The sequence below is a fragment of the Temnothorax curvispinosus genome, unplaced genomic scaffold (genome assembly GCF_003070985.1).
Source record: "Temnothorax curvispinosus isolate PA1 unplaced genomic scaffold, ASM307098v1 QBEX01005011.1, whole genome shotgun sequence".
In the NCBI taxonomy this organism is placed as follows: Eukaryota; Metazoa; Arthropoda; class Insecta; order Hymenoptera; family Formicidae; genus Temnothorax; species Temnothorax curvispinosus.
The window spans coordinates 1,354,499-1,368,665 of NW_020214791.1; the positions used below are offsets into that span (position 1 = coordinate 1,354,499).

A 14,167-nucleotide genomic window follows, 5' to 3' on the forward strand; every position below is an offset into this window, starting at 1 on the left:
CATCCGCCGCCGCGGCGGCAAATTATACGAATGACGTTATCGTAGAAAAGTAATTTGGTTCCATGCTAATAGGCCCCCTTTTTACCGCCCCACCACCAATTTCACGTCCACTCTTTCTCTGAATAATGCATAGGTTGAACTTGGGTTTGATAACGGCACGAAGGAGCTTCTCTCGGACCATTGGTGAAGAGAGGGGAGGAACATCATTTCCCACTTAGTTCGGTATTAAAAGGGATTCGGGTCGTTCTATTCTCAGTTCAAATGTACGCTATGTGCAACGAAGGACAAGTGCCCGTCCGACTAAAGTCCGTGGCAGTTATCGAGAATATACCGTAGCGCTATGTAGATCTTGCTGAGCGAATCCTTTTCAATTGGAATATCGCTCACAGAGTAATATTCAAGTTAATAACGCGTCGATCGGTATAATCCGTTGCGGCCAATTATGACATTACTCTTGTTGACGGATTACGAACAAGTGGATATTAAAAGTACAATTTTGATGCCCAAGAGAGATCGTTGCATCGTCACAATTATACATATACTTTTAATTATATACATTTAATAAAAAAATTATATTATTTTACTTGCTTTTTAATGTTTTATATTTCATAAATATTAAATCGCGTACATATATATTCTTCAATATAGATAAACATCTATATATATTGCCTGTATCAAAAATATCAGGAACTCGCTAAAACAATAATCGTTTTGAATTACGGCAAAAAACACTATATAAAGATTTGTCAACATACACATATACATACAGTTTTTTTTACTGAAACGGTTTGTGGATCTCCTGCCTTGTGGCGATTTATTCACGGAACATATGGGAAAAGTTCGTTTTCTCTCAATATGACTAAACGAGGTCCCGAGCGTAAAGAACGATAGAAGGATGGAAATGAGTCCGGTAATACGTAAACAAGCGAAGAAGGAACTCAAGGGTTCCAGAAGAGAAGAAAAAAGAGAAAGGACGTACGACGGGGTGCGATCGAACGGCCACGAAGAGGCAATCGGAATCAGGCGTAGGAGGTCCCTTCCGCCCCCGGGTATACAACTTGCTCGTGGCATCGGGGATGCTCGTGCGTAGCTGCGAGCAGAGAAGAAAAGATATAAGGAGACGGTGAGGAGGAGAAAAGAGGAGAAAGAGACACTGAGAGACACGAGGGAGGCGGGTACTCAAGCGTGACCCATGTACTCCGATACTTCGCCGCTGTCGCTGCCGGGTATAGGAGACAAACAGCCGCGTATCCTCGCTTTCGGTAATCAGCTGGACATACATAAACATAGGCAGTCGGGAAGAAAAACGGAGAAAGGAATGGAAAATGGATGAGAAGTGTTCGCTGCAGACATAATGCTCTCGAAGGGAGCCCCCGATCGTCTCTGTGCGCGAACTTACGTCTACGTATCAATAACATTCTAGCCTGGAAGGTGCTTCCAGTAATGGACTCACGTAAGGGTACTTTGTCACTGATGTAGAATCTCCTCGCGATCCGCTCAACATGTTAAAAGGTCTAGAAGCTTGAATGTTTGCGTGTTAAAAACCTGACCGCCGTAAGTTCACAGACACGTTACGTTAGTATAATATCTGCTTTCTTCTTTACATAAATCCCCGCTTAATTTGTAATGCGATTCATAAATGCTCATGAGAAAATTTATTTCGTGTTATTATGTTAAATAGTAATCACATAAATCCGCTTTGAATTCTCCGCAGGAAGGAAACATGCACTGCTTGTTTATGATATTACGATGTATATAGTGGGCTGCGTACAAATGAATATCACACGTATCTCTAAAACGCAAATTAGAATGGCGAGTAAAGTAATTCTGTGTAGAAAAAAGTCTAGAAACAAATCGATGACTTCTATCTTCAAGCTATTTTCGTGACTCGACGCGAGCTCCCCATATAAAGTCTTCCACAAGAAATATAATCGATAAAACAAAAGACTCTATTCTCGACTTTACGCCCTACGTGCCGTATTGAACCTGATAAGTTAGGATCGTGTTTATTCTGCCTTATCGGTAACCCAGATCTACACAATCTGCGGACTCAGCGCAACTTCTGGTATTCACGGAAGTGGGGTCTTTCGAACTGACTTGGGCTCGATCTCGGTTGAAATCGTATTCGTACGATTGCTGTTTGCCAACCGCAAAGTTTGACGTGTCGCGATCTAAGGGGCAAAGGATGAAGGGACTGAGGAGAAACGGGACGCGAATAACGACGACGATCGGATTTGCGAGTCCGTCGAACGCTCACGTTTGTTGAATCCAGCTGGAGCCCTTGAGACGACGCGGCCGAGATTAGTCTGTCTTCGAGTAAGCGTGCGCGCGCGTCCGCGTTCGCGCAGAGTCGGTGAAGGGTTACCCGTATTTAATTAAACTGTTACTTCGCATTGATTGCCAAACTTGGGCCCTGGGCCGCTCGCTGCAGAGAAGATTATCGAAGTTCGCCGCGCTTCTACTCAGGCCATATCGAGAGGCTGCCAGGCAATCTCGCGAACTTCCAGCCACGCGATAGCGCCAACCTTCTTTGTCAGTCCCGCTTTATTACTACCTTCCGAGCGAGCCGATGCAGTTATCAGCATCCGTATCAGGGAAAAGTTGAAAAAATTTTCAAAGTTTAGAGTGCAAGCACGGAACAGGCGGTTACCGCTTTCAACAGGTAAACTCTGTTCCATAAATCTGTCAGTCAAGATAACAGCAGCAATGCAAAAATCAAGAAAACGTCTAAAAGATAATTATGTTTTAATTATTGCTGTCATCGTCCAAGAAAAGGAACAAATAGGAACTGATTGTTAATCGTTAATCTCGCGCCGCGAACTTAACATTCGCAGACGTTATTCCGAATAGCTAGCGTAAAACAAGCTCCGCGATCGATCTAGGTTGCTTATGGTGATGTATGTAATAGATACGCTGAATGGACGACAAACGATAATCGAGATAGCGGTGCCGCAAGAAGCTAGTTAGTAGGAGTTCCGGTTTTGCATCGTGATAGTGACAGGGACGTAACAAACTGTTAACTAGCTCCTTGTGGTAAGTATCTGTGGCCGGGAAAAGAAAAGTTCAGAATGCGGCGCTCATCCCGCACGATCACCCGCTGCAATGATTTGACGCGAGGTGAAGTAGCTGCAGCTGCAGTTTCCCGCAAGTTTGCGCGATGATCTTGGCAGGGATGTAATATCTAACCGGTAAGCGGTTTAGTGATACTTCGGGACAATGTACTTCAGTGAACGCTGGATAATCCACCGTGCATAACGCATCGTGTTAATGCTGTTGACTATGTATGTGTTTCTCTATTGGAAATAATACACAAAGATCGCGATGCCATGAAAATCAATGATTAGATATTTGGAACAGGATTGTTTAAGTAATAATTTTAAGAGTCAATTTTTTGCATGATGATAAATCTATCAAGGTTTCTTAAATTTATCATATTATTGATAATTGAATTTAATTTTTGCGTAAAGTACGTTATATTATTGCTGTGCTAATTTTATACAACATGGCAAGTTTAAAGGAGATGATATTTGCAATATTCGATCACACATGGACATTTTTAAGAGCGTGTTCGTTAACCCCCATCATAATCTTGTCAAAAACATTGAAAGTTGCGTGTAGGAAGCGGTCTAGAGCGATTGGTAGCTATACTAGGTATGAAAATAGCCGTTGTATGTTCGTTGCGATAGAAAAGAGCTTTCCCAGTGCATCCTTCCCCCGCGCCCTGTTCGCGCTATACTCTACTTGCTGAAATTCAAGACCGGCGTCTCCTGTCGATCGAGGGGTAGGCGAGCGCGAGCAAGAGGGAGTTTCATTTAAGTTAGAAATTGCTTCTTCCGTAGCGATGATGGGCCGCAAATTGGGCGCGAAACAGAACGCGAAGGAGAGGAGTCTCGAACGCGGGCGAGATGACGAGAGACGGGAGACGAGGCGATGAGAGAGCGCGATGGAACAAGGAGGAACGGTGGGATGCGTGAACGAAAGGACGTATCGATTTTTTATTTATGCGCCTGTCTACCTAGCGAAAATGCAGTCAGCGCGAATGGCGGAGTTTAGCTACTGGCTGTAATTCAGAAAACAGCGTCGCGATATTGCGACACGGTATCGCGGCGAGATTGCAGCGAGTCGCTCGGAGTGAATCGCGCGAGTTTATCACGTGAAGCAACGATGAGACATCGTCAGTTGTAGGATCAAACGAAGTGTTAACGACCCGCCGAAGCAGAACCGATCGTTACGGAGATATTCGCGATGATAGACGCTCGTTAATGCGAAACGACGCAGATGAAATCCGATATTCTATATGAGCAACAGAGGACATTTTTTTGTGTATCAAAGTGCCCAGTCATCGCGTTCTTCGATATAACGAGCCATGATTATCCGAACGGCGACAAAAGCCCGCGTTACTAAAGGGTATTTGATAAATCGTGCGCGATGTTATCGACGATGTTAAATATATTCGTAAAATGCGAAATTATGGTAAGACATGAAGAGCGGTAACGTCCAATAGTAACGAAGAAAAAAAATTTTTGATAGCGTGTGATAAAAAATTTTATTTATTTATTTACAATTATCATAGTTTAGGCGTACCTTGTCGAAAAAAATTATACAGCAGAGAAAGAGAACACTAGGACTTATCTAAGAAATTTATAACACGTAAAGGAGGATTCCCGGAAAGAACGACGGGAATTCTTCCTTCGTGTGAATATCGAAAATCGGGGGAGACGACGACGTGGATTAGAGTGCACGACCGGAATTTTGCGGCGAAATCCATTTCTGTGCCGGAACTATGACCGACCCAGGAGGGCTTTCAACCAGGACGAATGAATACCCCGAAGGGGGATTATTTCCGTCTCATTAACGTGGCTCGCGATTCCGCGCGCGGAGGAATTGAGAAATTCGTCACGCCCGCCGTTCGTACACTGACGAAAATCCTAATTCATTCGGCACTCGACGATGAAAACGGCGATTGCGTCGACTGTTAATCAGAGAATGATGTAACGTGGTTCATTCTGCTTTTTGCGGCAAAAAATAATTTGTTTTTATTATTTCAAATCTGTTTGCGCCAAGGATTTTAAGTAGAAAAATTGAAGACCATTAACATAATTGGCTTAGAGTTATATACGGAGCAATGTAATGCGATCGTTCAAAGTATCAATACATATTTTATATAGATATAGATATAGAGATATAACGCGCATTACGCATTTATATACATGAAAGAGTTACTATGTAATTAACAAATCTAATATAATTAATTAACGAATAAAATATCAGTATCTATGCGAAAATCTCATAACGCAAAAATTATTTTTCGATTTAAGATACTTTCTGAAATTCTATATATCTTATTAAAATTAAAACAGTTTTAGAAAATATTTCTATTTTTCAACTATCAGTTAGGCATAATATAATCACTTTGACTTGTAATGAATTCTTAATCCAAAAGGGAGGCGAATGTCATCTTGGTATGATCGAAGGCGTCGCTATTAATCCGGGACGCTTCATGGCGCAGTGTGCAACGATAATGTAATCGTCTAATACGCTCCCCCGGATGACGCGATGATTTCCACTGTCATGCTAATCCGCGTAGCCTGTAATTGCGCGTTTATGCGCGCCCGAGAGCTGGATTGACCTCGAGCATTATGCGTCCAGGATGTGTCCCGGGTCTGTCATAGAGGAGGAGGGAGATGGCAGGAATTATTTGCTCGTGGAAGAATAGAAGCGTACATATGATGGATGGCGCCAGCGTGTTGTCACGTTGAGGGAATAGGTATAGAGGCCGTCATGCTAGAGATTGAAATCCGCAAGTTTCTCCCGCTTTCCTTTTCATCTCGTTGAGGCGCGGAGTCGTCGCAGTCATTGTGATTCAGCTGAAATCTTAATGGAGTATCGAGAATTACGGTAGGATGTATATTACGAGCCTCGCCAGTCGCATTACGCTCAATAAAAGGGGAAGCTCCAATCGTATCTTCTTTTTTTTCGGAAACGAAAGTCGCACCGGAGATTCGATGCTGCGTCACGTGCGCTCACTTACTGCCGCGATACTGAATACGTCTCCATTATAATGCTTCTATCCATTTGCGGAAGCTTCTGTATTCTTCCGGCTTATGGCGTATATATTTAAGCCTCATCGAGAAATCGTTTTTATCATTCTGCCATCCGCGGATCTCCTATTACGTGTGGTATGCATCGTGTTGCGCACGGACACTTGCCTCTTTTCTTTATTTTTCCGATCGGCCGATATAGTCGGTAGCGGCTGCGCGATGAATTGATTTACTCGTCTTACGCCGCACGACTGCAGTGATAAATACCTATCACGCGCAAGTGTCCGCTATGTTGAGTACGGAGTTAGCCGTAGCTAGCTGGTTTCCAGGTGGTACGCGTTGGATGAAGGTGGTGCAGGATGGGCTAGACGGGCTCCGAGATATGGTGTATACCTTCGGAGCGATACGTCATCCCTGACAAGCCGGCGTGCCGATAACCCCCCGTCTACGACAAACCCCGTGTGTGGCCTCACACCTCATCGCCGCAAGGGCCATCCATCATGTTTGAGTAATGTAGGGGAACGATTTCGCGTTATTGCGAATGACCGACTCTGTCGCACGTGTCCTTTTACCATTCTGTCTCTTCCTGTGGATTATCTTCAAAAGATTTGTTCCGTTAACGCGATGAACTGATATCATCGTGCTTTCACGACGGTTTAACATTGCTCCTTGCGATTTCGCGATCGAAGATTAGTTGAGCAAACGAGAAGCGGAAAAAAAACACGACACCTACTTGATGTTAAAATAAATTGCGACATGTTATTGTTATAGCGCTCGGATAATTCTTCATCTCTTATTAGCCGTGGATGTAGATATTAAATTTTTATATTGGGTTGGAACAATATATAAAACAATATTCTTATCATATACTTATTGCAATATGAAATACCACGAATGGATGTATGTATATACAAATAAATGAATTTACTCACCGTTATGGACGAGCAGCGCAGAATCACGAGCAACAGTGATAAGATCACTATCAGTGAGTGTTTCGTCAGATGCGTTACCGGAAGTTGGTGTGTCGCTGAGGCCGGCACCACTGCCGGGCATATGATACAGGGGATGTTGTTGTTGCTGTTGATAGGCACGCTGCTTGTGTTGACTTGTGTTGTAATGATTGTGATGGGATTGGTTGGTTTGATGATTATTTTGCGGATAGGCGCGACTACGTAAACTTGAGGTGTTATCCTCACCCTCGCTGCCACTTAGACTGTAGGCCGGATAAAGCCGTCCCTTCCCTGAAACAAAGGTCGAAATAATTCGTTATACCTCTTTTCGATGCTTTAGCTTCAAATAAAAGCTTTTGGATGGCAATATAATAATAAATTATGGTGATTTCTAGAAAGTTGAAATTTAAAATATTGATCAGAAATGGTATTGGCAATAGGCATATAGATATTAATTGATTTAGTTAACGATTCCAAATTTTTCAAAGAATCAACGAGAAGAGACTAAAATTACGATTGTAAATTAGAAAATTTTCTAATTCACATTAAGATATATCCTGTTTACATTCTTTTTATTATTTTATTTTATATAAAGTTCATAAAATGTATAACGCATAAAAGTAGTCACAAAATATATCGTTGTTTAATTTCGGAGTTCGCTCTATCGTGGCACGAGATCTGACGGGGTTTGCGTTTGTCACAAAAAGAACAAAATATCGTTGCTGGTATCTCAGTGCAAGCTGTCGCAACATCGGAAAGAGATCGGCGCGACGGCCGAGGATGCAAGAACGTGCAACGCATTAGGAGACTCCGAGGATCTCACGAGGAAGAGCTGGGAAAACAATCCTAGCGTCACGCACACTTGCACAAATAGCGAAGAAACGCGAGACTTCCGCATCCTTCGGCGCTAGACGCGGAGGATCGTTCAAGGGGAAATATCCGGTACGGAGACGTCTTTCTTTTGGATCCTCATGATCGGCCTCTATGATTTCATCGCTTCTACCTTACTCGAAACGGTCCCGCGAGACCAATGTTCGCGTGACACCTTAATGTTTCTTTTTTTTTTCGGGGCAATACTAGCGCGTAAACGCGGGCTTCCGACTATCGACGGAGGAGGCTAATCGGTCCCAGGAGCATGCTCCTAGTTGTCATCGTTTCGGAAATATCTCAGGAATGTGGATTCTCCGCGGTGCCAGATGCTGCGTGGTGACGAGTCAGAAAGAAAACCGGTTTTCGGCGATGGGACGGAAAAGAGAGAAGGGGGATCGCGGACTGGTACGTTATGGAAAAAGCTGATGGCGCGACGACCCGCCTCGTTATGGCGATGCCTTCGGGATAAATCGCGCGAAAACTTTGATCGATGCTTCCCGCCTTTGACCTCTGACTCCTCGCGCGGCTTGTGCGGGGTCTTGCATCAGCGAGCCGTGCTATCGGGACATCGATATCGCAAAGTCGGTTTTCTTCCCTGAATCGGCGTCTTTGACACGCCGCTGGCCGATCGATCGACCTGTCGCCAAGAGTTACGTCGCGCCAGAGAAAAAAGAGGCAGAGGTTCGTTAGCATCTCGTTGAGAAGCGAGGGATGAGAAATCGTGTTTCTCGATAACCCTGCGCTTCTTCCGCGCCGAGACAAAATGGTTTATGGGTGGACGTGTATCAGTGTCCCGACGACGGAATCGATTATCGACAAGTCCGTGGACATTGAAGAGAGAGAGAGTGAGAGATCGGATGGAAATTGCAATTCGATTAACCCTTGATTTGATTGCGTGTCCGATATGAAGCGCACAGAGTTGTATCTTTTTAATTATTTTAAATTAAGCAGTACAGTTACAGAGTCTTCTTTTCGTTGAAGCATTCCAACGGATTGATAAATATCGTCTCTGTTTATCTTTGACGTTGCAATCATCGGCTCCTTTTTGTTGGAGCTTCGGATTTGAATACAATATGGCTTTGCTGGGAGGCTCTTCTCTGTGTGATGGATGAAGTTACAGCGAAATGCAAATGTTATTAGTGGTATCTATCGGTAGCGCGTAATTCGACATTCAATTATGGTTTGCGCCGTATCGGACATAATGCATCGCGCGCTCATCACGATCTATATATATGCCACCCTCGTGTGTACAAATAATCTTCTGACGTGGGATGGACGCGCATAAAGGAGATTCTATTCAGCAGCATTGTTAAAAGCAAAAAAGGTACCGTTACCAATCACGTCGCGGCGGTTAGAGGGGTCCATTATAATTAGGTTTGACCGTGCATACCGTTAATGGACACAATATACGGAGCTGCGTAACAACGCGACTCATCGCTAACCGAATTATTCTGTCGCTCCCTCCGTCTATCTTGCATCCCTTCCCCCTTCCCTCTCGGTTTCCGTCGCGTTGTTTCCTCCTTTTCCTCTCTGTCCCATTGTTTACTTTTGTCCGTCCATCCTCCGAACGGCCCCAGGCTAAACAAACTTACGGGGTTTTAACGGTTAACAAGCTTAGTGATTTTGTAATTGGGTTACTGCAGTCTGCCGCGGATGGAAATCGTAAAAATTCTTATCCCGACGTGACAGGTTCCGACTACAACGATGGACGACTCGTGATCTCTTTTGTTGCTCGCGATTGAGCTCCCTGATACGGTTTACTACATATCGAATAAACCATACGTAAACATGTGCTACCAGTGGCAAACGACGTCCGCATATTACGCGCAACATTAAACCGCGCATCGGAGAGAATAACCCTGATATAAACCTTACACGCGTTCGCATCCCATGCGTTGCAAGTACCAAAGAATATCTTTCGGTGCTTTGAATTTTACAGCACACCAAACATGTCGCAAATAAATTTGTAATGTCATGGTATGTTATATACGAGAGACCGAACGTCACATATCAGGTCCGAATGTCACGCAAACACATCGGGGAGGAAAAAAAAAACAAAAAAAAACAGTCATCGATATTGAAAAATGATACCTTGAAATTTTATTGCGAACTACGCGAAGAATAATCGTTTTCGAAACAGTTTCAGCACGAACGCGTGAGAAATGAAGTAAAATACATATAGAAATTACATTTATGTTGTATACAATAATATTATCACATTTTCTGTGAAATACACACGCGCTATTTTCAGGCTCCTTTATTGAAAAGGAACGGATTGAGATTTGAGTCTATATCGTGACAAAATGTGAGAAGGAAAACCTAGACGCGGCGTGAAACGATCTCGTATACGCGAATACTCGCTTAAACATTTTCTATTTTCCTGCGGTAAGTGAGATTCTCTTCGAATTTCACGTATCCATAATACATTATCGGGTTACCATGGGGGAGCATTGTGGCCACCATACAGACTCCGTTCGTATATCGAGTACTCGTATGCGCGCATGTATATGAAAGCTTGTAAATTTCTTCGTAACCTTCAACGCGGATTAGGTTAACCCCTATAATATCACCATAATTCCCATGTTACCGCAACTGAACGCGTGTGTATTACGTGCACGTGATAATCTATACTCCTATAAATACAATGCATATGTACCGTGATGCGTCGACTTTATTATGTGTATGGCGAAGAAACGAAATTCTCTAAAGAGATGTACAATTTTGCAAATCTCGTCAATTTGCGAATAATGAATTAATTGCGAGTAAATATCATTTTTTTTTCTCTCTATCTTTTTCTCTTTATATATCATGAAATTTCGGATATGACATGTGGTGAAATCGACGCGCCTCTGCGACATCTGACTTTGCAGCAGGTTCAATTTCGTGCAGAGTATGTCGCTTGTTTTATATATTCGAGCATGCAGATGGATAATATTCCGCAACGTGAAATATCGTGACATAACGTTACGACGTTCCGACACGCATAGATAACAGGCTTATAAAATATCTTCCGGTAACGAGAACAGTGAACTTTTCATTGTCGTGCTAGTTATGAGGGTAGGTTTTCCTATCAGTTACAGTATATTAATATTTGTATGGTATGATCATAACTATAGCTAAAGGTATGAATAGACGAGCAGATAACATACTTGCAAAACTGGAACAAGTATACATAATATATATATCTGTTAGATTAATTATTCATGGGCGATTTAATTATACCGATATGTACAATATGATTTAATTATTTCGTTAGTTAATTGTCATTAATTCGTAGATGTAGTACACAGCAACATGAATTTATTAAAGCATCGTCTCTATATTCAGTGAATTCAGGACTTGTGCAATCTGCGCTATGATTTGTTATTAACTCTATTATGCCGTAACCATATTTTTACTGCGCATATCGATCTGTCATCTTATTAATCAATTATTGATTTTTATCTGACATAATATTGATTTTTATTGTTCTACTAATTTTATCTTTTATCAATAGTAGTAACAAGTTTTTTATTAATAGCAGATTTTAATTTTACGTGTAAATGATTAAATTTATATTTAATATAAATAGGTAATTCCTGGAAAAGTAAAACTGTACGATTAATAAGAGGAACGAGGTGCCACATATTTCAATTTCTCGTTTTATTAAAACTACAAGAAAAGTCTTTGATTTATTAATAAGTCACATAATTTTATTTGAAATATAAAAATCTAACAAAAAGTAATAGCAATCAATTTATTTATATTTATAAATATTTTTTAAATAAAAATAGAGTAAAGCGCATTTATCAAATAGACAATTTGATGCGCAAGGGATATCTAGCTATTCATCTAAATTACAATGATTTAACATGCAAGGAACAAAATATTCAGCGTTTGTATTTTACAGTACATTAAACGTTTTATATAGATAACGGATCGGCTGGCACGCGGATTTGTTTTTGTTTTGTATTGTCGCGTTTTTGTGTATGCAAGGTCGCCGCTCTATGATTCGCGCGCCAACCTTGCTCGACCAAACGGGACACGCTGCGAGCAACTCGGTGTATCGTCGCATTACTCCCCGAAGCGCGATCGCGACAAGTACTAGGAGAAAACGCTAGCGCTCCCCACGAACCATTAGCGGTCATACCGCGCGCGATTAATTGATTTGCACGATTAACGATCCGTATTACGGCTATTTGTCGAAGCAGATATCTCGCGCGGTTGATTTTTTTGAGAAATCAAAACGATAAAGGAAATAGAAGAAAATAAAAGTTATGAATTATCGTTTTATAATGCTGATGGGCAAATCATTATTTCTTTAGCTTGGACACAAATATATTTCGCGTCGCATTTTGAATTTTTTGCCGATATAAATGTATTTTGTCGATTGCTTTTGCGTCGTACAATTAAAGCAGCGGACAATTATATATATATCGAATAATCCATCGCGTTTTCGTTGATTCGATTGTATCATGTACGAATTAGAAAGTCATCGATATTATTATTCAATTTTTTTATCTTAATGGAACGTCACAGGTACAGAATGGGTTAACTCTGATTGTGAGATGAGTATCATCGCAACGCGTCTAATTAACAAGTATTATTATATTTATTAACTTGTATTAATTTTAATATTTTGTTATCGTATAGCATAAACGCGGTGTTTATCGATATGAGTTGTTGAAATCTTTTGCTGTTCGAGGTTTGTTCGTTATTCTCATTCGCGAGACATCGCGTGTATCAAGCAGACTTAGTGATCGGTGCGATCGTATTTTTCTGTTGCATTACATCAAAGTACGTAATCGCGTGCGGTTGATATCGGGAATGCCGTGCAAAGTGATGCGCGATTATCTTATTCCGGTGATTGGTGCGCGCGCGATTGTAATTAACCGCGTTTACGCGAGTGTTAAAAGCGCTATGAAGGAACGAGAGAGAAGGTTTGGAAGTATCGGACGACGGCGCCGCAACTATGGAGTGAGCAATTTATTGTTTATTATTTTATTTATTATTTGCAAAATTAATTGTTTATAATTATATGGTGTAAACAATTATTATATTTTTTGAAATATTAATTGTTTTGGACACTGGGTTGTAAAACCTGGATATATTTGTTTCTACAGATTAACTCCGTTGTTAATTATCATATCAGTAAGCGATAAATTATAACTTACTTTTTTCAATTTATAATAATGGATCTGTCGAAGTCATATCAAATATGTATAAGATATTATAGACGTACGTATATGTATCAAGTTAAGAAAATAAGAGTTATTACAAATAAATATTACATCTTATAGATCCATTAGCTTGAAATAAATGGATTAAAACAGATTACCATTTAACTTTGGGACATGCACAATTATTGAGTTATCGTATAAATTAAAAAGATGTTTTATAAGCAAGGTAAACTTGTTAAAAAGTAATAACGAGTGCTTTTTGTACAAGAGAAATTGTTTCCAAATCTAGTAAAAATATTATCAATTTATATATTATTCATACGATTATATATATATATCAAGCATTCTATACACAGGTAAAATAAAAAAAAGCCATAGTGAGAACACTATAAAGATATAGAATATTAATAATAATATTCGATTAATTTTTTAATATTAAGTACGTTATAATTAAGTAAATTCTTAAGTTTTGTTTAGATAATTGAAAATATAATTGATTTATTTAGTGAAAAATGCATGCTAGTAATATTTATGCTTATAATGCACTGATTTTATGTTAATCTTTTATAGTTTATCCACATACATGTTAATAACTTAATCACTTGAACCGAAATAAAATGCCGCGAGAGCTAAAACTTAATATTTGTAATTAACATTTCAATCGGTTGATGATTGCCATAGTATACGTAATATTTGCATACAGAAAATTAATAGATAATGAACAGTAAAGATCAATATTGCATGAGCTGAGTGAAAATTGGTAACATATAACAGATTAGTATAAACGCAGTTAGATGTAAGTGTGTGAACTATAATTTTGATCAATTTTTATCGTTTATAATTTGAAGACAATTTTACCTTAACATTCCTGTATTCAGGAAAACTTTTACTCCAATTAACTTTCTGAATATTAAAGTATTATACGGATGAGACACTCTATACCGACTTGATTATCTAATGTTTTACGTGAAGAAGAAACGCGGATCCGACGATTTTATTCTCGTAAGAGTACCTGGTCGGGTAGCTTATCGGGTCACCGAGTAAAAAAAAATTCTCTTTGCCGTTTCTCTCTCTCCCTCTCTCTTTTTTCCGAACCCGTTTTTTTTTATCTTGGATTACATCGCAGATAAAAAGATTGCATCGCCGA

At 40.4% G+C, this 14,167-nt stretch overlaps 1 protein-coding gene across 5 annotated transcripts in view; it reads right to left on the minus strand.

Annotated features, from left to right (window-relative positions):
- LOC112454350 (teneurin-m) overlaps window positions 1-14,167 on the minus strand; it is a 516,441-nt gene that overhangs the window by 264,978 nt on the left and 237,296 nt on the right. For all 5 annotated transcript variants that reach the window (XM_025015682.1, XM_025015686.1, XM_025015685.1 and 2 more), the window contains exon 3: window positions 6,974-7,282. In XM_025015682.1, the coding sequence (XP_024871450.1) occupies window positions 6,974-7,282 (309 nt within the window). The remainder of the gene's footprint in view (window positions 1-6,973; window positions 7,283-14,167) is intronic.